The sequence below is a fragment of the Choristoneura fumiferana genome, chromosome 8 (assembly GCF_025370935.1).
Source record: "Choristoneura fumiferana chromosome 8, NRCan_CFum_1, whole genome shotgun sequence".
Taxonomy (NCBI): Eukaryota; Metazoa; Arthropoda; class Insecta; order Lepidoptera; family Tortricidae; genus Choristoneura; species Choristoneura fumiferana.
In genome coordinates this window covers 19,412,566-19,439,247 of record NC_133479.1, presented here as the reverse complement: position 1 = coordinate 19,439,247, position 26,682 = coordinate 19,412,566, and the positions used below count along the sequence as shown (strand labels likewise).

The 26,682-nt window shown below is 41.7% G+C and overlaps 1 protein-coding gene across 1 annotated transcript; it reads right to left on the bottom strand.

Annotated features, from left to right (window-relative positions):
- Positions 1–2,002: 2,002 nt before the first annotated feature.
- Positions 2,003–26,459, bottom strand: E(z) (histone-lysine N-methyltransferase E(z)). Its single transcript, XM_074091573.1, has 16 exons — positions 26,259–26,459; positions 25,980–26,163; positions 25,283–25,498; positions 21,957–22,060; positions 19,771–19,961; positions 18,940–19,103; positions 15,556–15,656; positions 14,172–14,301; positions 11,823–11,912; positions 10,841–10,971; positions 9,518–9,666; positions 7,863–7,969; positions 7,524–7,674; positions 5,851–6,041; positions 4,253–4,418; positions 2,003–3,245 (listed from the first exon to the last, which is right to left on the bottom strand). Exons 1-16 carry the CDS (start codon positions 26,331–26,333, stop codon positions 3,185–3,187), a joined length of 2,211 nt encoding a protein of 736 aa, XP_073947674.1. The 5' UTR covers positions 26,334–26,459; the 3' UTR covers positions 2,003–3,184.
- Positions 26,460–26,682: the final 223 nt, after the last annotated feature.

Genomic DNA, 26,682 nt, shown 5'->3' with positions numbered 1-26,682 from the left:
AATTTATAGAGATAAGTAGGTACAAAATTAGCACGGGATAATTTTTACCGCAATTTGATCGGCGCAAGTTATCGGCGAGTGGGTGAACTTTGCTGTTATGTAAGTATTTCGTAAGTATTTATTTATACCTATAAAGGCAAAACATGGCCTAAAAATGCATGAGATTTGGCAAACGTATTCCTTGAGGATCGCAGAGGTGCAAGAAGTTTTTTTTTAATTCGAATACCTACACTACAGAGTAGATTTTTTTCTTCAACGGAGCGAAGCCGCGGGATTAAGCTAGTAATTATATATACGAACTGAGAAATCCAGATGCAGAAGCCTAGATAAACTCTTCGTCAACTCTTTTCATGGTTAGCAACTTATTAATAATTGATATTAGCAGTTTATGATTACTAATTCTCTACCAAAAGTCTTACCACAGAATTGAGTGATGATGATGATGATAATTAGGATAGTAAACTCTGTATGGATTTTATTACCTCTTTTGATAGAAAGAGCTTACACGAAGCACTGTTCATAAAATATTAGGTATGTCTAAAGGCACTGTTACACATGCTCGTTACTGGACTGAAGCAAACGCGTTCACACTTGCTTATTACCTTTCCCCCTTCCACCCCGTCTCGAGCTTGCCACTAATAAGCATGCTCGATAGTAGCATGTCCTGTTCACACATGCTACTAGCTAGCATTTGCTCAATAGTAGCATGCTTTCTTGCTACTAAAGAGCATGTGTAACAGTGTCTTAAGGGACTTTGGCTTTACGGATGCCCTTGATAAACTTGATTGCCTGTGCATTCCTGTGCGTGTCGTACAAGATGACTAAGAGCCCTGGTGGCAGCGCTCTCTATTGCCAACTACGAATTCCAAACTCCAGCTCTGCGGCGTGGAAGGTAAGGACAAACCACCGCACTATTTTCCAAGAAACTCGTCCTGTAGATTTGCTACCGATTTCAACCGACGACCATGACCACTTTAGCAAGAGTAGTAACTACGAAAAGTAACTATAAATATAACCTGAATAATAGCAAGACCATCAACCAAGACAAGAACCGTGGTCAGAATCTCGGTAATTTCTCAATTTATCGTACACATATTATGACCACTTGAAAGGGTTTGGCTCGTATATATAATATGCGAACAGTTATCCAAGACCCTGCTTCTAATTATCAATAAAATACTTATAGATTTTATAGGTCGTAGTAAAATTTTCGAGTAAGTACAGTTGGTACAAAATTTCGTGACTCGATAAAAAATGTGAATATTACTCGAAGGAGTACCCCGATCGGGTAGCTAAGTGTCGCAATAGACTTTCGCTAGCTGGCGCTGTCTATTTGAGTGTGTGCGTGAGCTCCTAGTGTCCGTATACGGCCGCAATTGACGTTCAAAGTAAAGCACCTCGTTTGCGGCTTTGGCGGAATATTTCATTTCGAGTGTGGGGTCAAAAAATCGGTTACGCTTAGATACTCCCGCCACTAGTTTTTGGTGAATAATTCTTCATAATTACGAAAAAAACCTGAAAAAAGGAACTATTGATAACAGCGCCATCTAACGGGACATTGCTCATGAGCTAACCAGGAGCAACCCCTTAAGGTCTTGGTTTTAAATGTACCTCAAACGTCGCAAATCTTGTCGGGTTCGCTTCGTGCGAGTGTGAATGGCCCAGCTTTACATTTGTCGCATGAGGGCTATCGTTTTGTCTCACTAGATGGCGCACTGTTGCGTGAGTTTTAAGTATGGCTTTCAAAGTCTGTTATTACGGGCGTGAAAACAAAGTTAGATTAAAATCATATTTAAACACCTTAAAACTGTATCATAAAAATATCGAGCATGCCAGTGTTGCATAGTCCCCGTTTTGTTCGGAAAAAAGGAAGACAAAGGTTTTTGAAAGACAAAACTGTCTCAAACACAGACATTCATTGCCTGGAACGCATATTTTCCATAATTAATTTCAAATATTGCAAAATATTCACAAAAAAATTCTAACTATAATAAACCTGCGTAGCTCACCCAAAAACTATGAGATTTGACATTTCGGAGACCTCACGCTACACTAGCGCCTCTAGTGGCGAATTCATACGCGCTAGCCCTCATTCAATTTGGTTCCCTTACATTGCTGCTTGCCGGAGTAGTTTTTAGGGTTGCCAGAATGAAGTTTGCTTTACATTGCTACCAAGACACGTTGGTCCTACTCTTTACTTTACATTACGTCGCTACTTTGAAAAAAGCTGGTAACTCAAAATCAATGATCTTTCCGAGTGAACTTAATGAACATTGCTTTAAGGGTCAAATTTGCTGACGTATTGATTTGAGATACGAGATTTCTTCAAAGTAGTGACGATTAGTTGCTTTGTGAGATATCAATAGGCAAACCTTTATTGGAGAACGTGCCGTTTCAGAAAATAATTATCTGCATACGACATGACATTAAAGTTTCATGACTTAGATTGCATAGAAGAAAATAAAACTATAAACAAAGTTATACTTATCATACAAAATCATTGTACCACCAAGTGAGTCATATTACCAAAAAATATTACTGATCAAACAGATGCAATATCCAAATACATTAGTAATAATTAATCTGCTAATTAAGTTATTGTTTATAGTTCATTCAAATCCACTATCAATAAGACATCAATATCTAAGGCGTATTATAAAATTAATGATTATATCATGGACAGAGATGTTTGAAAATAATTCCGATCTGCATTGGCGATCCCGTACTTCAAATAGCGAATCTACTGTGTTTAAAATGTAGTTGTGTTAAATACTTGTGATGTGTAAGTCATGTTATTAAATATCATTGTCGAAAAATATACCTTGTTAAGTTTTTTAGCTGATTCTTTTCAACACAGGTATTCCGAATAGATGGTAGTTTATTTTCACATTTATTTCGATGGCTGAAATCCTCAAATTATTTAGTTACGTGCCATTCTTTCGCCATCCCTGTGTTAAGATAACATTCAATTCATCATAGTAAATTTACTGGTTGTACCGCCAAGTAAGTCGATCGCGCGTGGTGGGGCGCACGTAGGGGCGGCTACGGCCGCGCGGCGCCCGCTCGGGGCCCCCGGCGCCCCCGCGGGCGCCGCCTCCGGTCCCTCCGCGGGCCCCCCGGGGACCCCCGGCCCACCGCCGCCGCCCCCCGCGCGCCGCGGCTGGAGCTGCAGCTTGGTTTGTTCTCATAAGAATTCCATTTCTCGCTCGATGCCGACGAACTTGAGTTGTTCTGTGGGACCGTATCTGAAATAGGAATAAGAAATGATTAGAGCTAGGTAGTTTAGGTACACTTGACGACTACGAACTGTCTAGAAAGCTAAAATTATTTTTTAAAAACCGAGCAAGAAGGCTTCAGAAGATGCCCGTCCAGCCCGCCGGGTTCCGTAGCCGTTACTATTTAAATGTAATTTTTGCTCAACTTTGCGGGGGCACTGCCGTGCCCTCAGTTTTTATAGTTTTAGTAGGCGTCAAACTATTACGCCTTTCAGTGGCTTTAATTTACTAACGCACAAACAAAACATGTCAATAGTATATTTGACAACTCCTGAATTTGCCATATCTTAATATTATTATGAAAATATAGATATACAGACAGTGTTTAGCGAAGAGAAAACTTAAATCGGTCGAAAATTGGATTTATAGTAAATTTTTGAAAAATCTATATACCTGTCTCTTTCTCAAACGCTTTTCTCTATGCAGCAAGTATGGCGGTACTGGCGTGTGACGTCACATGCCAGTATGTCTTTCTCTGTCTAATCTTGAATTTCAAACCCTCAAAGGTAGCTTAAAAATTGTTTCTTTATTCGATAACAGGCATTGTGTAGTTTTAATTTATAAAACTTATACAAAATAGTCAAATACCGCATTTAAAAGTTTAGACACTATTTCACATTAACATAGGCTGTCGACAGAGACGGATGGGGGAAAAAAGGGGAGGCCTTGGCCCAGCAGTAAGCAGAGTCTATTTCTCGTCTCGAGAAACTACAAAGTTTCCGTAGGACGCTGGCGCAGTAGCGGTTAACAAGTCGTTTAAATTTAGTCGAAGTATTTAGGGGCTAGTTTACCTGTAGTCGAAGTATTCAGGGGCTAGTTTACCTGTAGTCGAAGTATTTAGGGACTAGTTTACTTGTAGTCGAAGTATTAAGGGGCCAGTTTACCTGTAGTCGAAGTATTAAGGGGCCAGTTTACCTGTAGTCGAAGTATTAAGGGGCCAGTTTACCTGTAGTCGAAGTATTCAGGGGCTAGTTTACCTGTAGTCGAAGAACAGCTCCTCGCCGGGCTGGATGGCGCGCTTGGCGAAGATGCCGATGCGGTGGTCGCCGTTGACCATCATGACCTTGGCGTAGCAGTTGGGGTTGATGCTGTGGTTCGCGAAGCGGATCTTGTTGCCCTTGCGCGTCGCGTCCACCACGAAATCTGACCACACGACAAACGACAATACAATACAAAGACTAATTAATGTCTCTTTATTGAACTGTAAGCAGAAAACACCGGTATTTGATACTAATCATCTTAATAAACACACTTTATATCATCCTCACGCCTATATACATCCCACTGATGTCAATAATTAATGTGTGATGAAATAAATGAATTTAGATTTAAATATAAGAAATCAAAATAATTTATTTAAACAATTACATTACATAACGGTTAGTAGTCACTTTTTTATTTAATTTAGGATAAATTATTAGGGATAAGTCCGCCTTTGTGTTAAGCTTAATGTTAAGTGCATAAAGTCGTGTATACATATTTTTTGTAACTTTGGCCGCGTCGATATCTTTGCATTTGACTAGCATCTCAGATTTAAAATAAAAAAATGACCAAACTAGGTTACTATCTATCTTTCATTTAACTTAAATGATTTATGGCACCCAGGGCAGCGAGTGTAAGGCACTTATCCGACCGCCGACGATGAGCGAGAAGCGATTAGAGCTAATAACCAAAAACCAATGGGCGAACAGCAAGAAGCGAGTGTACAATCCGTGAGCTCTTAGAAAAACCTTCGGGTTTCGGGGGAAATTAAGGATTCCTTAGTAGAAAATGACAATTGTCTTTTTGACTTAGTAGCAATCCATCACGCTAAGAGTGCACTCGTTGCGTTTTCATTGATTTATATAGAGCAGCTGAAACCACCATTACATATATTTAGTTTGTTATTTTTCGGTAATTGATTTTCATGGGGAGTCAACTTAAACAGGGTATTTCTGTAAATAGCCAATCGCGGGAAATTGTTTATAATGTGTATAAATATTTTGTAAAGAAGCTGAAAGTTTTAAGAAAAGTGTTGATCCGTAAATATTTTAATAAGGTTTAAGACCGAGTTATAGACGCAACGGGGATTTCGTACAGTACATTTAAAATATATTAAACGAAAGCAGACCAAAAAAATAATTTGACATACCCAAGAGAAGTAGAAACAGTATAACAACAGCTCTATATACTTCCAAATAAAAGTAGTGTGTTAAGGCGGAGTGTTCTCTATTTAAATTAACGATGGAAGAATCCGAAAATGCTGATTTTGTTTTATTTGTATCATGGCAAAAAGTCATCTTGTGTTAAAATAAGAAAAATATAAAGAAGCGCCATATTATTACAGTAAGGTTTATTTTGTACTGATGGTTATTCATTACATAACTTTTTACGGTAGCTAAAAGAGAGAGAGAGAGAGAGAGAGAGAGAGAGAGAGAGAGAGAGAGAGAGAGAGAGAGGAGAGAGAGAGAGAGAGAGAGAGAGAGAGATAGAGTTGGGGTGGTGAAGCATCCGGCGAAATGAAGTCGCAGGACAAGTGTCCGGTGCATGTACACGCATTGATTGTCGGCCTGCGGGCCTGCGGGGTACCACTGACCGTTGTTGAGGTTGAACAGGAAGGAGCACATGTACTTGTCGTAGACCTTCCCGCGGCGGTCGGCCTCGTCCTGCGAGATGACCTCCCCGCAGTACTCGGAGATGAACTCGTTCTTGTGCGCCGCCTCCTTCAGGAAGATGCCCCAGCCCGCCACGTCCGACGGCGCCAGCAGCAGGTGCTTGTGCAGGCCCCTGCATCAATACACTTATTAACGGTCTCCCCCCCACATCTATAGACAAGGTACGGCTTAAGCCGACCAAAAATAAATTAAAAAAAAAAGTAAATTGTTCGATGAGACGAAGGGCATAAGAGCGCTTTCACATATAGGCGTTTTAGTCGCGCGACTGTAGCGCTTCTAAGTCGCGCTGCAGTAGCGCAACTCGCATCTTTGTATACATAATATTTAAGTAGCGCAGCTCCGAGCTAGCGGTGGCAGATACTATGAAGCGCGGCTGTCGTTAGCAACGGCGTCGCGGCTCAGCCACGCTACAGCCGCTGTAATGTGAGAGAGAGAGGACACGTTGCGGCAGCAGACGGGTGTGTCGGCCCCGCACTGCGTGCACCGGCCGGGGTCGCCCTCGCGCCGCCAGGTGGCGCGCGCCGCTCAGTGCGCGTGTACTCACCGCTGCACGGACACGTTGCGGCAGCAGACGGGTGTGTCGGCCCCGCACTGCGTGCACCGGTCGGGTCGCCCTCGCGCCGCCAGGTGGCGCGCGCCGCTCAGTGCGCGTGTACTCACCGCTGCACGGACACGTTGCGGCAGCAGACGGGTGTGTCGGCCCGCACTGCGTGCACCGGCCGGGGTCGCCCTCGCGCCGCCAGGTGGCGCGCGCCGCTCAGTGCGCGTGTACTCACCGCTGCACGGACACGTTGCGGCAGCAGACGGGTGTGTCGGCCCCGCACTGCGTGCACCGGCCGGGGTCGCCCTCGCGCCGCCAGGTGGCGCGCGCCGCTCAGTGCGCGTGTACTCACCGCTGCACGGACACGTTGCGGCAGCAGACGGGTGTGTCGGCCCCGCACTGCGTGCACCGGCCGGGTCGCCCTCGCGCCGCCAGGTGGCGCGCGCCGCTCAGTGCGCGTGTACTCACCGCTGCACGGACACGTTGCGGCAGCAGACGGGTGTGTCGGCCCCGCACTGCGTGCACCGGCCGGGGTCGCCCTCGCGCCGCCAGGTGGCGCGCGCCGCTCAGTGCGCGTGTACTCACCGCTGCACGGACACGTTGCGGCAGCAGACGGGTGTGTCGGCCCCGCACTGCGTGCACCGGTCGGGGTCGCCCTCGCGCCGCCAGGTGGCGCGCGCCGCTCAGTGCGCGTGTACTCACCGCTGCACGGACACGTTGCGGCAGCAGACGGGTGTGTCGGCCCCGCACTGCGTGCACCGGCCGGGGTCGCCCTCGCGCCGCCAGGTGGCGCGCGCCGCTCAGTGCGCGTGTACTCACCGCTGCACGGACACGTTGCGGCAGCAGACGGGTGTGTCGGCCCCGCACTGCGTGCACCGGCCGGGGTCGCCCTCGCGCCGCCAGGTGGCGCGCGCCGCTCAGTGCGCGTGTACTCACCGCTGCACGGACACGTTGCGGCAGCAGACGGGTGTGTCGGCCCCGCACTGCGTGCACCGGCCGGGGTCGCCCTCGCGCCGCCAGGTGGCGCGCGCCGCTCAGTGCGCGTGTACTCACCGCTGCACGGACACGTTGCGGCAGCAGACGGGTGTGTCGGCCCCGCACTGCGTGCACAGGTCGGGGTCGCATTCGCGCACGCCGAGGTAGCACGGGCACTGCTTCGTGTTGCACGACGCCTTGCAGCGGCAGCCCGGGAACCGGTTCTGGCCTGACACCACACATCGCATTATTATTAATATGAATTATACAACGTCACTATGCGGCCCCTCTAATGTCAGTTTCATTGTGACGAACTGCCTGTGACTACGAGAAATATTTTTCAGTGTTATCAAATAGTTTTTGCTCATGCTTTAACTCTTGATTGTAGACAAATGAACAAGCAGTTTATGTACTCACAGTCGCTGGAGCACTGGCAGAACTTCTCGCAGAAGTTCTGCGACTGCAGGCACGGGCACATCGCGTCGCACGGCTGGTTCGGGTGCTCGCACGGGGTGTAGTTGAATCTGTACGTAACATATAGTAAGGGGCCATTCATTTATTACGTAAGACGATTTAGGGGGAGAGGGGGGTTCGACTATGTCTTATTTTTTCTTACAAGGGGGTGCGAGGGGGTCTTGATAGTTCTTACGTAAGATTACAAAAAAGCGCAAAGTTAAGATTATACTTTGAAAAAGCGCGCGCAGGGCTAATATGCGTATAGTTAAACGATTTCCGTGGCAACGGTTCCGCGCCGCCTGCACTGCACTTCTCGGGAACTGACCCCGCTTTTGAACTAGTCGTCCGTCACTTGTTTCGCGTAGACAGCAGGGCTGCTACGAAATTCGAAAATCGAAGTTCGTATCGTACCATCCCGCCGACACTTATATTATTTCACACGAGAGTGAAAGGGACGGCACACCACACGAAATTCGATTTACGATTTTCACAGTAGCCCCGCAGCACGTCGCTAAAAATCCAAACGTGTATTCTTTTTTTCCTTTCGATTCTTACGTAATAAATATACATATACAGGGGGGGAGGGGGTCGGCCCATTATTATTTTTTCTTACATTGGGGGGGTACAAAAACTGGCAAAATTCGTCTTACGTAATAAATGAATAGCCCCTAACTACTTGCATCGCATATGATGGCATATGAACAAGATAACAATATCGTCACTACTTTGANTTTTTATTTTTTCTTACATAGGGGAGGAGGGGGTCAAAACTGGCAAAATTCGTCTTACGTAATAAATGAATAGCCCCTAATTTGTCGTTACACACTTGCATCGCATATGATGGCATATGAAACAACTACTTTGAAAAAATCTCGTATCTCAAATCAATACGTCAGCAAATTTGACCCTTAAAGCAATGTTCATAGTTCGGAAAAGATCATCGATTTGGAGATACCAGCTTTTTTCAAAGTAGCGACGATATGCTTCATAACAAGCAATATAAAAAAATTATCTACTATTACTTGGTAACCTCTTTAGCCTACTTGGCGTGATAGTTTTTTGGGGAAGAAGTCGGAACGACGACGAAACTTGACTCTGACGTTCCCGCGACCGGACCGCGGATCAATAAGTGCAGCGTAGGACGTCCACAGAAAATCTTTTTCAGGGAACTATAGGTCTATTTATATAAAACTAATTCCTAGCTTTAGCTAAAATGCAAAATTATTGTGTAAGACTGTTTGTTTCTAAATAAAAATAAAAAAAGAGAACATTATTCAAATGTTTTGCTCTATTTGTCGTTTGTCGATTTTTTTTTTATTTGCTCTTCTCTACCACTTGAAGGTTGACTGTCAGAGATCCGGGATAAGTTCGCATTACCATTTTCTTTTACGTGTAGCATTTTTGCTATTGTGTATTTTTGTATTTGTACAATAAAGAGTATAAAAAAAAACAAACAAACAATATCTATTCTGTGGACGTCCTTCATCTGAACGGACGAATTAGGTAAAAGCCGCGGGTTCTCGATGGACGCAGCCCGCTTTCAACCTAAGCAGCTGGAGGTTTATGGGTCCTACGGCTGACATGGTGATGATTCCTGATGATGTAGAGTTACTCACACGTGGTGGGAGGCGGAGTCCTTCTTGAGTTGTATCTTGCGGCAGTGCACGGACCAGAGGCGGTGCTTCTTCTTCTTCTTGCGCGGCGGGGTCAGCTCGGCCTCCACGCGGCACTGCTCCTGCCCCGTGTTGATCCAGTAAGTGTACACCTGCGCACCGCACACAATAGAGAACAGATCAGTGGCCGCCTAGCGTAGGGGGGGCGCGGCAATGAAGGCTAGTGTAAAGGGAGGTCTCCGAAATGTCGAATGCAATATTTTAGACTATAGCGGTCATTACTAATTTTATGAATCAAGGTACGCGGAACAAAACCCGAATTTGATTCATAAAAATGAAATGTCAAATGTCATTGTTTTTGGCGATTGTACATTTTTTAAATCTAAAATACGCCGAATATTGTGGATATTATCCTCCTGCGACCCACCATACAACAAAAATTTACATCCAAATTTAAATCTTAATGTCTCACAGATAAAGTTGTTTTTTTTTTGTTAATTTGAATGATACAGAGAAAACTTATAACACCCCTCTTTTTGCGTCGGGGGTTAAAAATGACACTTTATTCCTTTTTTAAAAGATAAAGATTCTATTGCTAACAATATGTACAGTCAAGGGCAAAGATATCGACACAGCCAAAGTTACAAAATTATGTATACACGACTTTTTGCACTTAACATTAAGGCTGTGTATACATATTTTTGCAACTTTGGCTGTGTCGATATCTTTGCCCTTGACTGTACTAGTATTATCACTTTGAACCCCAGGAGGTTTGTCGATTCGACCTTTATTTAAATGCGTTATTTAATTTGAGGGAAGGTTTACCGTATCGACGGGATGAATATTAAATGTTAGACAGTTACGACACTCATGAACATTTTGTATGGGAAAATGTTTTTTCTTTTATTTTACTTTATCGTCAATTTCCCAATGTTTTCAATTACTTATTATCCTATTCCTGACGAAGACAAATACAAAAACACAAAATTGGTCCTGCCGTTCTTGAGTTATAAATGGTGTAACTAACACGACAAAGACTAAGAAATATTAAGAAAATACAAAATATCCATAGGACTAAAACTAGTATTAAATTAAAATAACTAAAACTAATTAAAAAAGTGAGGTGGGCCTCTTGGCATGGTGCCCATCGCGCAAGCAGCATTCCCGCGTTGAACTGCGATTGCGATTCTTTGCGCGAGATAGCTGCCGGCGCGAGGGTTGCCTGTTGCCTCCCTTAACCTATTGCTGAGCTCCCTGTGTAGCTCCAGGACCTTGTTTTATATATATATAAGAAGATGACGTAAACGTTCCAAGTATAGTATGTACCTGCTGGCAAGTCTTGGAGAGCATGACCTGCGCGATGGCGCAGTAGTTCCCGGCGAAGACCTTGTGCAGCGCGCGGAACAGCGACTGGTCCGAGCCGGTCCACTCCGCCTGGATGTCGCCCACCGTCAGACCTGCGCCCCACAACGACACGTTACTGTACTGCCGCTGCCGCGCATACGCCTAGCGCCTGGCTGGACTCTACCAGTTATGAGTTGCTGGCTGGGTTGCTTTTTATTATTACCGCTTTATACAGGGTGCCTCATTCGATCGGTCAGTCAAAGTCAAAGTCAAAATAACTTTATTCAATTTAGGCTATAACAAGCACTTATGAATGTCAAAAAAAATGTACAATAATAATCTACTCGTCAGTATGAGTAAGTCTGACACTATAAGACTTACGAAGATCTGTTCTTAAGAACAATGTCATCGATTTTAGTAACAAGAAAAACTGCATTCATACGTTTAAAAAAACACTTGTACTCAGTTCGGGAGTCGAACTCGGTCGTTTTGAAAAATAAAACGTACATTATTCTTATTTGGATATCGGTAGAGTAGGTCATAAGCAATAAATGTTACTATGAAACACGGTATCTAGAATGAATAAAATGGATTGTATTTAATTAAGTATTATAAATACCCAAACAAATATCTAAAGTGCTTTATTTTGGCCTCTTACGGCCCAGTGGCCTGTACATACGACTTAATCTAGAAACACACTGACGCCGGAGACGGAGCGGTGCGGCGCGGCGAGGAGGCGGTGCCAGTTGTAACATTCGAGCTAACGTGAAAGAGGGCACACAGAATACGCTTATTTCCCGCGCGGTATTCTGTGTGCCCTCTTTCACGTTAGCTCGAATATTACACTGTCCCGCCCACCGCTCTCTGTGTGTTTCAAGCTTCAGGTTTATAACGTGACCATGAACTTTCCCATACACAAGTGACAAAAAGTTTCATGTTATAAAAAATTGTAACTGTACTGTACCTAAAGCGTTGTAAGCAGGCTCGGTGGGCGCGTCGACGGGCGACTTGGCCAGCACGCTCGTCCAGTTGCTGTTGGAGTTGCTGCCGCTACCTGCCGACAGTCACCACCGTCACAAACACTGGCACAGGGGGGGTTAACAAGCGACTGGACGTCTATGGGGGAGGCCTATGTCTAGAGTCGACATGTGGTACAAAAACTGTAATGTAATGTGTGTGTTGTAGTGTAGTATTAATGTTGTTGTTGTTGTGTGTGTTGTATGTAGTGTGTTTTTGTTGTCAATAAATGTTGTGAGTTTGAGTTTTAATAACTCTGAAAACAAGGTTAGCGCAAGTGTCTCGTGAAAATTATTATTAGTTTAGATTTCGGCTACGTGTATACTAAATAGTCTAAATGTGTAGTGTAGGATAAACTAATCTAATTTGCGTTTTAGGCAAAACGCGATTTAGGCGCATTGTGTATTACGGTACTATTCAATGGAAAAAATCAATTGTGTATACAAATGTGGTGACTGACATTGACACTTGACTGACGACTGGCTGACTGACTGACTGACGTTGGCTCTAGTGATGTGAAAGCTCTTTAAGATACTTCAATCAGCAGTAAATAATTATTTTGAATTTACTCATATTTCATTATTTAATGTAATCCCTAAGTTTAATTTTAAAAATGGCGAATCACGTATTCTCTTAGTCCTGTTCAAGAGTCATTCACAATGTTTCCATGTCCATTTTAACTTAAAATGTTTAATAGCATTTTCAAGAAGTTTTAGAATTATATCTTCAAATATATACCTAACGTTTCTTCCATACAAACTTACACTTCATGTTCAAAACTTACACTCCCCTTTATACCCCTTTAAGGTAGAATTTTTAAAATGGTGAAACATGTATATCCACTTATATTTTTTGACGTATATTTTCCCCAAGGTTTATGATGGAGTATTTTAGAATTGAAAGGGTCAGTTAAAATATGGATTAATTTAGATTTTTTTGCTGCTTAAGTAGCGTAGTAGAAAAAGCCAACCTGAGATATGTGTGCATAGGAGAAATTTGTATCTTGACTCCTGTCCAACGGTGGTGTAGGGGTTATAGTACGCAGTACGGATTGCTGAGGACCTAGGTTCGATTCCCAGCGCTGCTCTCTTTTTCTGGTTTTTCTGTGCATCCATGTCTCAGTTTGTATTTTCGATATACATAAGACAGGGAAATGAGAGTAGACACAGGGAAGTGATTCAAAATGATTTTTTGGTCCAACAATGGACTCCACAGTAAATATGATACTAGTAAATAGAAATGTACATAATTTCTACTAAAATACTATTTTATCGTCCAACTAGTGTTTACCCGCGGCTTCGCACACGTAAATCATTAGGTCCAGCAGCTGAAATACCGGGATTTTTAAAAATTGCCGTGGGAATTCCCGAAAATTAAATCGTTGTTTTCATTGACATTACATTAAAAACAATCATGGTCAAATTTCATGACTCTAAGCCCAGCGGTTATTAGTTCGAAAGTTATCCCTATCTCGTGGGAATATCGAAATAAAAAGTAGGCTATGTTTTATTCCAGATGTCAAACTATCTACATAACAATTTTCATGACTCTAAGCTGAGCGGTTGTTATTTCAAGATTTTATCCCTATCCCATGAGAATATCGGGATAAAAAGTATCCTATGTTGTAATCCAGGTTATCTAACTTTTCGCCAAATTTCATCCAAATCCGTCCAGCCGTTTCAGCGTGAAGAAGTAACAAACATACTCACTCACTCACAAACTTTCACATTTATAATATTAACAGGATTAGTAGTTAGATATAGTAGGAAGTAGGATAGTAGGATAGGATTAGAAACCTTTATAAACCTTCATTAAATAGTGTAACTTAAACACAAATAATTAATATCTACGAATAAATTAATTTGCAGAGCCAGCCATAATTATCGGTAGGTAAGGTTGGTTCAGTCAAATAATTATTTTTGTTGGTACAGCACTAAATTTCCAGAGACTAGACCGACCATAGACCAATTTCGGTGAGGAAAAAATTATCATGTCAATTTGATAAATATAACGGATTTTCGTCTTCCAATTAATTCTATAAAATAAACATATTTACACGATTATTTATTGATAAAATGGTTGTTAAAAACAGTGGTGAGCTCATTGAGATGTGAATATGATCGGGATTGGCGTTCAAATGCAAGTAACTACGGAGTAATCGTGAAAAATTGCTTTGTTTACACAATTGATTTTTTCCATTGAATACTACTTTAGGCTAAAGTACAACAAATTTTAGTTAGACCAGCCCATCTCTACAATTCTGTGTTTTGTGTGTATTTTACGGTAAGACTCTTACCCTTAGGGAACCGGTTGCTGTCGTTGCTGTCTTCAGACGAGGCGTCGTTGGGCGAGTCCATTGAATTGGACTTGCCCTTGTCTTCCTCACCAGCTGCCTTCTCACGCGCCAGCTTCTCGCGGATGCCGTCCTGGGGAATTTGGATTTATTACCTCTTCAAACTACCAGTGATCCCCGGTTAGGGGAAGGATGCGCCTGTTAATACTTAGGCGGGTTTTAGTGTCACGCGTACCGTCAGTACGGATCGCTCCGCACAGGCTGATCTATATGAGTTTCCTATCCGCGCGGACGGTCGTCCGTACCGACCCCTCCGTATTACTCTAAAACGCTCCCAGGAAGCTCATATAGATCAGCCTGTGCGGAGCGATCCGTACTGACGGTACGCGTGACACTAAAACCCGCCTTATGTGTAAACTTACATGGGGTAAGGGGGTCAAAAACTGCCAAAATCGTCCTCACATAATCAATGAATGCCTTCTCAGAGGGGTTACGCACTAGATTCGACTTCACCATACAAATAGTTCATAGATACATACATACAAATAGGTACATACTTAAATACATATTAAACACTCAAGGGCTTGAGATCAGACATTCGTTATCTGCCCCCGATATATCCCGATCGAACCCGGGACCTCAAGCTTCGTAGTCAGGTTTTCTAACCACTGTCATCCGGTCGTTCGAAATTACTTTTAAATTCGGAAGTTCCGAGTTGGAAAAAGATGTGTTTCCACTAGTTCCATTGACAGTACTACTCGTATAAAAGTTCTATAAACTTTTTAGTGTATGTTCTTCTGTCTCGTAACTTAGGAGACATCAGTGCAATGTATGCTTAGACATGAGCTATGAAGGAATGGGGAATGTGTAAAAAATGTAGACACGCTTGAAACTTTTTATTTCAATAGGAATAACCTTTCTAATTTACAGAAAAAAATGACAGATTTTTAAGTAGCATCAATTAATAAAAAAAAAATGAAAGAGTTATCTTTACCGCCAAATTAAGACAGTCCGGTCGTTTACGGGTTGTTCCATAGTCCGGAATAAAAAACATTAAAAAAGAATTTATGTGTCTTAGACTCGATCGTTTTGACAGGTGACACTCTTTACCGGGCCGAATAATACTGACATGAAAATACCGACCCTGTTTTTCATGTACACGCCCATAGAAACTGACATGAGCTTCTATGGGTGTGTGTCATCGCGCACCCAGCGAATAGAAACGGTTCACTTACACATCCTCGCACAACACATCACTGGTGGAAACAGCTGAGCGGAGCGAGACGAGGTAAATGAAGCTTTTCTATTGGTTTATGAAAACCACTTTCCTCGCACATCTCTGGTGGAAATGGAGGGTCCATCCAGGATCCAGGATCCTAATACTAACCAGCAGCACGTAGCAGCTCGGGCCGCAGGGCTCCGAGAAAGGCTTGAGGTCGGGACCCTTGCGCTTGTTCAGGTTGGGCCCGGGGTGGCACGCCTGCAGACCTGTGAAACACTTCATGTACCATTTGTTTTTGACAAGCAGAACGCTTCAGTCAGCAGTATTATCAAATCGAGATAAGAATACGATTGAGCACATTATGTTGTCAATGGTAGAGTGTGCGTAAATGAAAATACTTTTTTTAGTACGAAGAAGTTCTAAAGCTTGGGAAAAAATATTATTACCTAATATTCAACGTTACGTACACCAACGTACGAAGTTAAATAATACAAATGATGTAATTAATATAGGAACACTGTTCAATGCTTTACTCCAAATGTATATTTGATAGGTACAGCGATTCAATATCATGTAGATAATGTATAAATAAATTTGTCAAATACTTAATACTTTCTATAAAATAAACACACAGCAGTCACCAAGAATAGAGTTATAATAATAATACAAGGGCGTCGCCAGCCGGTGGCCCATGAGGGGGCAAGCTGATATGGAGAATGAGAAAAGTATGAATTGTATGTAAAATCGAGAGCACATGAGGCTTTTCACTCGTGGACTCGTAGGTACGAGCCTTACATCTACGGCGATTGTAATAACTTTGGTTTGGTTGCTTACATTTGGCAACTTTTAAGAATCTCTAGAGGCAGCTGCCCCTCCCTGCCCTCCCCCATAGCGACGCCCTTGAATAAATATGTAGTGATTGATTATGATGAAGCATACTTTGTAAATCTAATTAGGTGTCTGCACTCAAACCATGAAGATGAAATATTATTATTCAGCATAAGTACTGCTGTGCTAATTGTACTTTTAAATTGTATTCCCATCTCGGTTTTATAATAGAAATGGATGAGCGGCTATTGTGCTCAAAATGATCTACACACGACACGACTCTATTGCAAAGGCAATAAGAGTGTTTAGATCATTTTGAACACCAAAACTGCTCATCTACGTCTGCTGCCGTTTATTCCATGAAATCTAAGATTTTTAAAATTGAAAAGATTTTGTGTATGCCGAGCGGAAATGGGTTCATTACAAGTGACAAGATGTTATATGGTCTGTAAAATATAGCTTAAATAAAATACTTACTGTAATATTTTTTTACTACTCCATAAAACTGTAGGTATATTTATCAAAATAAGTAGTAAACAACATGCAAAACTATAGACATTGAATACTTTTACATGTAATATTTTAATTTCTACATACAATATTATCATGATACAAAATAAATTGATGATAAATATTCAAACCAATACATAATATGCTGTGTATGCTATGATATGATATATAATAAGCAGCGAGAGATGAGGGCTAACATAATTAAGTACACTTAGGGGCTGTTTCACCATCCATTGATTAGCGTTAACCGACGGTTAAATGTGATGCCGTCTCCGTCTATTCTATTCGAACAAAACAAATAAAGACGGCATCACACCTAACCGCCAGTTAACACTAATCAATAGATGGTAAAACAGCCCCTTAAATTATTAATGTAAGCTGTGGTGGCATAGCGGTTTGACCTTATTGCCTCTCAAGCAGAGAATCGTGGGTTCATATCTGAGTTTACATTTGAAATTTATCATGAGCTTAACAGTGAAGGGAAACATCGTAAGGAAACCTGCACGCACCTGCGAAGAAATAATGGTGTGTATGAAGTTGCCAATCCGCGCTGAGCCCGCGTGTGAACTACGGCCCAAGCCCTCTAATTCTGAGAGGAGGCCTATGCCGTAAAAAGGCCAAAAAGCTGGGATGATGGTGATGATGATGATGATTGTAATGTCAGTTCGTTATGTGAGCCCCCAGGCCCTATAGTACGAAGTGCAAAATTCGAATTTCGTATCTTGCCGTTTCCGCTGACGCTAATGTTATTTAATACGAGAGTGAGAGGGACGGTACGATGCGAAATCCGATTTTCGAATTTCGTAGCAGCCCACCAGGATGCGATGGCATGATAGGACGCACGGCCTTACCTGCCGCCTGACTCCCTGCCGCCAAACAAAAACACACCGGTCAGCCATTATTCGGGATGTAACTTCATAACCGAAAATCCCTTAAAGAACCTTGTAGAATAGCCTATTTGTTAGTAAAAAAAGTTCCAGTTTTTAAAATTTTTATTTTTCTTCTTCTAACCTGTGTAATGTATCACTGCTGTTATAAATAAATTATTTTATTTCTTTCTTTCTTTCATTAGGCTGTATTAATAATTTCTAATTATTCCATATTTATTTTTGTAATTGTTTTCAATCATGACCATTCGATTTTTTGTAATATACAACGACAACCGTTTACTTACACTATTCTTGTTACCATGGCAACGCAATAAATTTGGCTTGCAAAAGGTTACGGTAACAAAGTAACAATTGGGAAAGGACAACGTTCGCTCGCACAACGCCATCTATTGATTGCAAACGAAGTTAACACGTCATCTTGAGAGCCGAGGTACGGGGTACGTCACCGTTCTTCCCAGCATCCCCCACCACTTTCCACCGTCATAAATAAAAATAAATAAATAATAATACAAAAATATATTATAATAATTTCGCTTTCGTTTTGAAATTTAAGGGATTATTTATTTTTGGTTTTATTTTTTGATGTCCTTTAGAGATTCGCGGTTATGAAGTTACGCCCTGTACATAAACAGCTACATACCAAACTTATATCTGCCTGCTAGGCATTTGGAAATATACTTTTATAAATATCTATAGTTTACAATATAATACTTTTATTACACACCCACACACAGCTGCTAGAAACTTTTACAGGAATCAATATTATATGTTAAATACACACATACAGAAAACTATTGTTAGTGTTATTCTGATATATCTGGCGCCAAATGAATACATACTATATTTAATCAGTTTCTTCACATACTTATACTTATATTTCATTTGAATTGCATGCTTTAAAACCAACAAACCAATCAAAATTTAACCATTTTTATCCCTATAAACACATGTTACATTTGACATTTACCACGAGCTTTACAGTGAAGGAAATGGTGCATGTGAATTTCCCAATCCGCACTGGGCCCGCGTGGGATACTCTCATTCTGAGAGGAGGCCTGTGCTCAGCAGTGGGACGTATACAGGCTAGGATGGGAAGATGGAACCAGTGGCGTAGCTAGGCGTGGGAGAAGTGGGCCCTCGCCCACGGCCTCGCATTTAAAAGGGCCCCACGAGGCCTCTTTAAATGCGATGCGACCATAGAAAAGGGGCCTCGCTGATACGACTTCGCCCACGTCTACATTAGTCCACGCAACGCCACTGGATGGAACTATAGTTTACCCTGTGTATCTGTATGGTATGGTGTATGGTGTATGGTACTCACGGTGCAGGAAGCAGTCGTACTTGAAGCAGCGTCGGCAGAAGAGCGTGTGGAAGGAGTGCATGGTCTGGTCGCGGGCCACCGCCTCGGCCAGCGGCCCGTCGATGTTGGGCGTGCACTCCGGCGGCAGCGCGTCCGGGTCAGAGCGAGACGACAGCTCGATGTATCTGGAAACAACTCGCGTATCGTCACCTGCACAAGGGAGACCCAAAGTTCGCATACTCTTCGCTAGTCATACGGTAACGTTGTCCGAATCATCGTTTGTCATAATTTTTTTCCCACTGGAACCTTAATTTTTCTGTAAATTTTAAATGGGCATCCTATTGAAAACTATAGGTTAGGTTAGGTTTGTTTTATAACAATTATCCATCTTAGGCCTCTAGGTTGGCAACGCGTCTGCAATACCTATGGGCGGTGGTGATCTCTTACCATCAAGAGACCCACTTGCTCGTTTGCCATCCAGTCGAATAAAAAAAAAAAAATTGTGCACAATTATTGGATTCAGAGGAAAAAGAGTTATGACAAACGATCATTCTGACAAACATTACATTCGGACTTTCAATAAGTATGCGAGACGAAATGGACCCCCATTCGAGCCGGTACGGCGAGGGTGGATAGACAAGTCGAGGGAAAAGTGGGTTTAATGCTAGAGTTTTACACTCTGCTTTCCACTTCGATTGCGAGGAGATGAAACAGCAACAGTGGAAACAATTGTTCGCTTACTAGGAAAATAAAATAACATGGTTGAGTGGTAAAATAGACCCTGACTGAAATATGCTAAGTTTATTGTACAACGTTCTCAATAATTAATGCGTAATAACGTGCGGTACTGACTTCTCCCGCAACTCCTGCGCAGTCCCCTTATCGGGGAACTGGCTGGAGATAGCCTGGAATATGGTGAAGATCGGGAATTGCTTCTCGGCGCCCGCCGCCTCCCCCGCCGGCGCCTCCGACCCCTCCTTGTCTCTCTCTTTATCTTTGTCCTTCTCTTTGTCCTTGTCTTTTTGCTCTTTGCTGGCTTCTTTCTGAAATAATAATTAGTTTTTAAGCAATTGCGTACAACGGGCGTTTTCAACCTGTTGGTTCTAATGGCCACTTTTCGTTCATCAAAGTTTCACGGCACACCAGTAAAAAATAGCCAAGTGCGAGTCGTACTGGCGCGTAGAGTACCTAAAGGCCCGTGGGGTTCCGTATAGTATACCCATAATGTGTATAACATAACGGACAGCGGAGGCTCATTAATAAGGTCTCGATGACACCTTTTGTACGAATCGCATATTTACACTTCGCGGCGATCGCAGCACACCTGAAAATATACGCGGCACACCGGTTGAAAACCTCTGGCGTACATTAATTAGAAACGAGAGAGAAGTAGGAAGATTACAATTCCATACACAAAAAATGTGGCTGTACCCTACCAGGGTCATAATATAGTTCTAGAATAAGTCTTCTGTATTTTATGTTTCAGCCAAATGAATGAATACCTTTTTTTTTTATTCGACTTGATAATAAATTATAAACATACGAAGGTGTGTTCATTGGGACCTTTACTATACCTTGAAAAGCGTGTGCGTACTTGGTAGAACTCTGCCGCAGTTAGCATTTGGCCGCACTTATCAAAAGAAGATCTCGATAAGGACAGCAGAGGCTCCCTAGGCTGCGATAGGGCTCCACCGATTACCACATACGGAATTGTCAAGTTATAACTACCTTTAAAAATGCGTATCCGCCAGATATGTGCAAGGATGCGTTGCGAGGAACGTGTTAGGGCATCTCTAGCGAGCGAGTCTTTTTTTTATTATTTGACTGGATGGCAAACGAGCAAGCGGGTCTCCTGATGGTAAGAGATCACCACCACCCATAAACATCTGCAACACCAGGGGTATTGCAGACGCGCCTCAAGTGCCAGTAATTTCACCGGCTGTCTTACTCTCCACGCCGAAACACAACAGTGCAAGCACTGCTGCTTCACGGCAGGATTAGCGAGCAAGATGGTGGTAGCAATCCGGGCGGACCCTGCACAAGGTCCTACCACCAGCAAAGAGTCTGAGCGAGGATAGGTAAATGAAGCGTTTCTATTAGTTCATGATCATGACAAACACTTTCCTCGCACGCAACACATCCTCGCACATCTTTGGTAGAAACGCGGCCTTAAGTTTGCGGTTATAACAATAAGGTTTGTTTCACACGTACCACAACCACACCATGTCGCAGCGTTAAAATGCGGTCAAGCTGTGGTTACGTGTGAATAGTGTCGCTGCGGCATTTTGTGGTTGTGGTGTGGTTCCGTCGTGTGCAGACGCAGTTATACTCCGGCTTTCATAGAGGAAACACGCCTTGACTTGACTGCAGGCGCGGGGTTGCGATGTGTGTGGCCGGCCGCTGCGGTGCCGCCGGTGGTTGCGTTGCCGTTGCGATGTGGTCATATCACACACGCGGTCGATAATAACGGCAAAATGTGGTTCGTGTGAATGAGGGCTATCGTTTTTGTCTCACTAGATGGCGCACTGTTGCGTGAGGTTTTTAAGTATGGCTTTCAAAGTCTGTTATTACGGGCGTAATGACAAAGTTTAGATTATAATCATATTTAATACACCTTAAAACCGTACCATAAAAATATCTAGCATGCCACAGTGTTGCATAGTCCCCGTTTTGTTCGAAAAAAGGGAGGAAAAAGGTTTCCGAAAGACAAAACTGTCTCAAAACACAGACACTCATTGCCCTGGAACGCATATTTGCCATAATTAATTTCAGATATTGCAAAATATTCACAAAATTATTCAATTATAAATAAACCCGCGTAGCTCACCCAAAAACTATGAGATTTGACTTTTCGAAGACCTCACGCTACACTAGCGCCTCTAGCGGCGAATTCATACGCGATAGCCCTCATTGTACTATTCATTTTCAATACAAAATATGCGCCCGACCACGTGTTGTGGTTGTGGTTGTCGTGTGGTTGTGGTACGTGTGAAACAAGCCTAATACAAGCTGTAGAATGAGCAGATGTAGTTCCTGACCTCCCGTCGCTCGTCCGCCACCTCGTCTTTGGTCTGGTACGTTATGAGCGCATTCACCAGCTCCACGAACAAGTGGTCGTCGATGAAACCACCCTCCTTGTCACCTGCGCAAGAATATGCTGTCACACTAATGAACACTGCAAGGACACTGACACTGGGACAGGCTGCCAGTAGACACACCGCATGAAAATATAGGGAAGAGGTCATTTTCGGAGTTTGCTCCTTTTGCCGCAGGACAGACTACTTGCAAAGTTATATTCCTATTTTTTTAATACTCTTTTTATATGATCTGTGCTATTTTATCTTGTATTGTTTATATTGTTGTCTTGTATTGTTTGTACTGTTGGCAATTAAATATTTTCTTTCTTTCTTTCTTATTTTGAAATAAATCTAAAGCCCAGTTTAGACCTGCAACAAAAGTTATCCAAGTTGCATTACATTGCGGCGCCTGATTGACCGCTACAAACTAGTTGGCTATACGGCCTCGCATCGCAATGTGAATGCAACTTGAACGATTATTCTTGCAGGTTAATACAGGGCTTTATATGGTTCCGAAGATTATGGGGTGTCTGGTCTGGTCAACCATAAAAAGGACTATGATTTTATTATACCGCTCGACTATATTAGTTTGGGAGTGATCATTTGGTTGCGATGAGAATCTGTTTTTTGTTAAAACATCAAAATTGTGTTTTCAATGGTTTTGTGTTATTTATTGCTGCAGTGACGTATTTAAAATTTTGTAAATGCTATTGATCAGTTCAGTAGCCGCCAGAGATTTACCGAACGTGCCAACTGCAGCATTGTTTATTTAATGGATCAAAATTGATAAAGTGATGGAGCTGTTTACATAAAGCGACAAGTTACCATTATAATTGTTTATGAGCTATTGCCCGCAAAAACAACGCAATCAATCGGTATAAAAACTACCTTATGTGATATGTCATACCGCAATTTTCAATCGGGTCAGAGGCTTAAGCGTCAAGAGGCAACGGGCAGACAGACAAAGTTATTTTTAACCCCCGACGCAAGAAGAGGGGTGTTATAAGTGTGACCACTATGTGTGTCTGTGTGTCTGTATGTCTGTCTGTGGCACCGTAGCTCTTAAACGGGTGGACCGATTTGAATGCGTTTTTTTTTATTTGATAGCAGGTTTTCTAGCGATGGTTCTAAGACAAGTTTTATCAAAATAGATTCAGCAGTTTTTGAGATATTGAACTTTGAAGTGACAAAGTCGGGGGTTTTCCAACTTTTTTTGGTTAGGTTATTATAAGTATAAGAATCAGTGCCATTTTCTTCATAGTTTACTTAGACATAAAGTTTAAATTGATAATATTCCCATATATTACAATAACTCGTGAATCATAGTTTTATGGAGTTTTTAATACTATATTTATCTTAAAATCTTATTCATATCAGAACTAAGTAAAATCACTTTACAAGTGTATAAAGTAAGTGTACCTAAAACCAAGTTTAGTTACACCTTGAGAAGTTTGTTATTTGACACTTGGTACAATCCTGCTGCAGTCTGCATTTGCCGCACTTACCAAAAAAAAAACTTGATAAAGGCAGCGGAGGCTCCCTTCGACAGGGTTCTACCAAGTGCCACATATGAACTCTGTGCTTCATCAATGATTGTGACATAGGCTTGTAAAGCATGAAAATGTCAGTGCAAGGCCTGTGAGGTGCTTAGTACTAGTGAGACCTGGGTCAAATTTCCAAAGCCAATAAAACCTGAAATTAAAAAGTTCTGCCTAAATATAAAGCAAAGATGTGTGCGCCACACACCAATGTGTATTATTGTTTGTGTTGTTTGTGGAAAAACAAGACCAGTTCTAATATAAAATAAAAAGTATTCTATCTACTTTATAACATTATAATACTTTATATAAGGATGGCTCAATGGAGGAATGAGTCGAAGATACTCCACCAACAAGAGTATAACTCTTAAGTTAAAGAAGAAGAAATCTACTTTATCTTTATGTTGTATGTTCATGTCATTTCAATTTCAAAAAACGGCTCCCATGCTCAATGGCCAGGCCAACTGTTGGCTCTCAGAGCCAACATCTGACAAAGTCATTTGCATATACCACATCTTTGATATGTCCCTGATATGATAAACCTGGAGTGTTCAAAGCCTCAACAAAAATAAGAAAAAAAAAAACACTTTTCTGAATCAGTAACATTCAATGAATCAATCAATGAACATTTTGACCCTTTTTGATGGATATTATTTAAAGAAACATGTCGAGCTAAACTCGATTTAAGACATGAGTTATCCGGGTCATTATATTTAATATTATTTAAAGAGATAATTAATTAATCAACTTTAACCCTGTTCCCCAAGTTCCCTGAAATAATAAGAGCCTCAGACCAGCCTAAGTTGAAAATGACGATTTGTCCCTGTTTCTATCTTTTTCTGTTTAAAATTTGTAAAATGTCATGAATAAATGTTTTTTTTTTCTACAATGCATGTTCATTTAACCTTTTGACTACCAAAAAAAAAACTGAAAATCGTTCCATATGCGCCATGAAATGCCGACATGGCCACTATGGCACTTTTTTCAGCTGTAGTGTTTTACCGACCGTGGCGGTCAAAGGGTTAAAGAATATTTAACTGGCAGCTTGTAAATGTGTTGAAGAGTTAAGATAGTTATAACAAAACATGCATCTTTGATATTTATGTCTCATTCTCATGTCACAACATAATGTTACTAAATTATTATTTTTTACCTATGTTTCAACAAATAAACCAATGGATTGATTTAATTAATAACTAATAAATTGTTTGAAAACTCATTCTGATAACAGATAAGATTTAAATACAAGTTCATAAATATATCTTTACATGAGGGCAAGATAAAAATCTGTAAGTTACAAAGATAATTTTTTTTGGACAAGCTACTACCGCTACTTAGGTATTAGGTACAGTCAAAGAAATGTACCAGGGTGGAATCTTTGTGCTACTAATGTCATGTTGACATACCATACATCTGCCAAAGAAATCATAGCGAAATTGGTTATGAAAGGGTTCCACCCTGGTACATGATTCAGTTATTCAGTTTTTTTGACTGTAGACTAGCTGTTTCCCATGACTCTGTCTGCAAATAATTAATAAATCACTCTTCTACAGTAACTATGTAATTTGCCGGGATAAAAACTATCCTATCATCATCCCAGTGTTACAAACTATCTCCACACAGACAAGACAGATAGAGTTATTTTTGCATTCATATCTTTACTAAAGAATCAATCAGGATGTTGGTATGAAGTCTGGTCCAATTTTGTCCACAAACATAATAATAACAGAATGATTCAAGCCAATGTACCATGCACTTTCCCGTCGTAGTTCTTAATGAGCTCCTCGATGAAAGTACCGTCCTGGTCCAGGACTTCATCCCCCATGTACGGGATGTTGTGGAGCACCGTCTCGTCTTCCACCATGAAGTTCTTCTGTGTCGGGGCCCACGTGTACATGGTGGGGATGGGGTTCACCGAGTTGATGATGTGGATTGGAACTTGCTGGGTTGTCACGGTGCCGGAAGCTGTGGATGATTGGATTGATGTTTAAACACTGCATAGTCATTGGCGGGTTTAAATTTATTTTTTTAATTTATTTATATTGGGCTTAAAATGTTAAAAATGCTTTTACTTTTATTTTGTTTATCTTTCTATCTTCTATCTTTCTATAAATTATAAAAGAATAAGGTGACAGATAATAAATGTTGTTAATTATTAAACTGAAACCTCAGACACCTCTGCTGTCTTTTTTATTATAAGGTAAAGTGTTTTATGGACTTTTTATATACATATGTACCTACTAAAATCTGAAACACTGATTTTCTTTCTACAACTTGAAACACAGGACATATTTTAGCATAGAGTTTGAGGTCATTGACTCTCATGTTACACCCTTGGTACCAAATACCAAGTACTGATTAATAGATGATATTACAGATGATTAAGCATAACAGTTGTTGAATAAATGCTATTCACTTGGCAGCACAACAAAGAAGGTGTACCTACCATCAGTGTAGCTGACTTCAGCCTTCTTCATGAGCCCCTCGTGGCTGGGCGCGGGCGCCGGCGGCGGCCAGCAAGGACGCCGCCCTCGCGCCGCCAGCTCCGTGTCTCGCGTCTCCACAGATTCCGACATGATTCGCAGGTTACGTGCCCATGCCACCTTCACTTCATCAGCCCTTTTAAACCGCTGTAACAGTCACTTATGTTCATAAATTCAAAAAACAAAATTAATGTGTGATTAGCAAATGCCTAATTTGATAAAAGATTAATGCGTCGACTTACCTTCACTTGACGGAGTCTCATGTACTCGGATTTCACGCGTTTCTTCCATTCTGCTGAAACCTTTGACTTACTCATAATGCTGAAAGGAGATTATAGTACCAGTTACTCGATCACATACAATTATAATAATATTTTTTCATATAACAAAGGCGGCGTCACACCGGCTATTATAATATACGAAGACGAACGAGCGAGCGGGTAGATTAGATTGTCATTTTTGACATTGACAGCAGAAAGAAAAATAAAAGTCAATTTCGCAGTTGTGGATTCTCACTGAAGAAGTTTAATTGGATATGACAACGTTGGGAAAGAAAATACCTTGAAAAAACTGAAGAAGTTTTATTGAATAAAATATACGCTAGGCTAGACGTTAAAATAATAATAATAAATACAAGTATAGTTTGTGGTTTAAAAAACTGCTTTA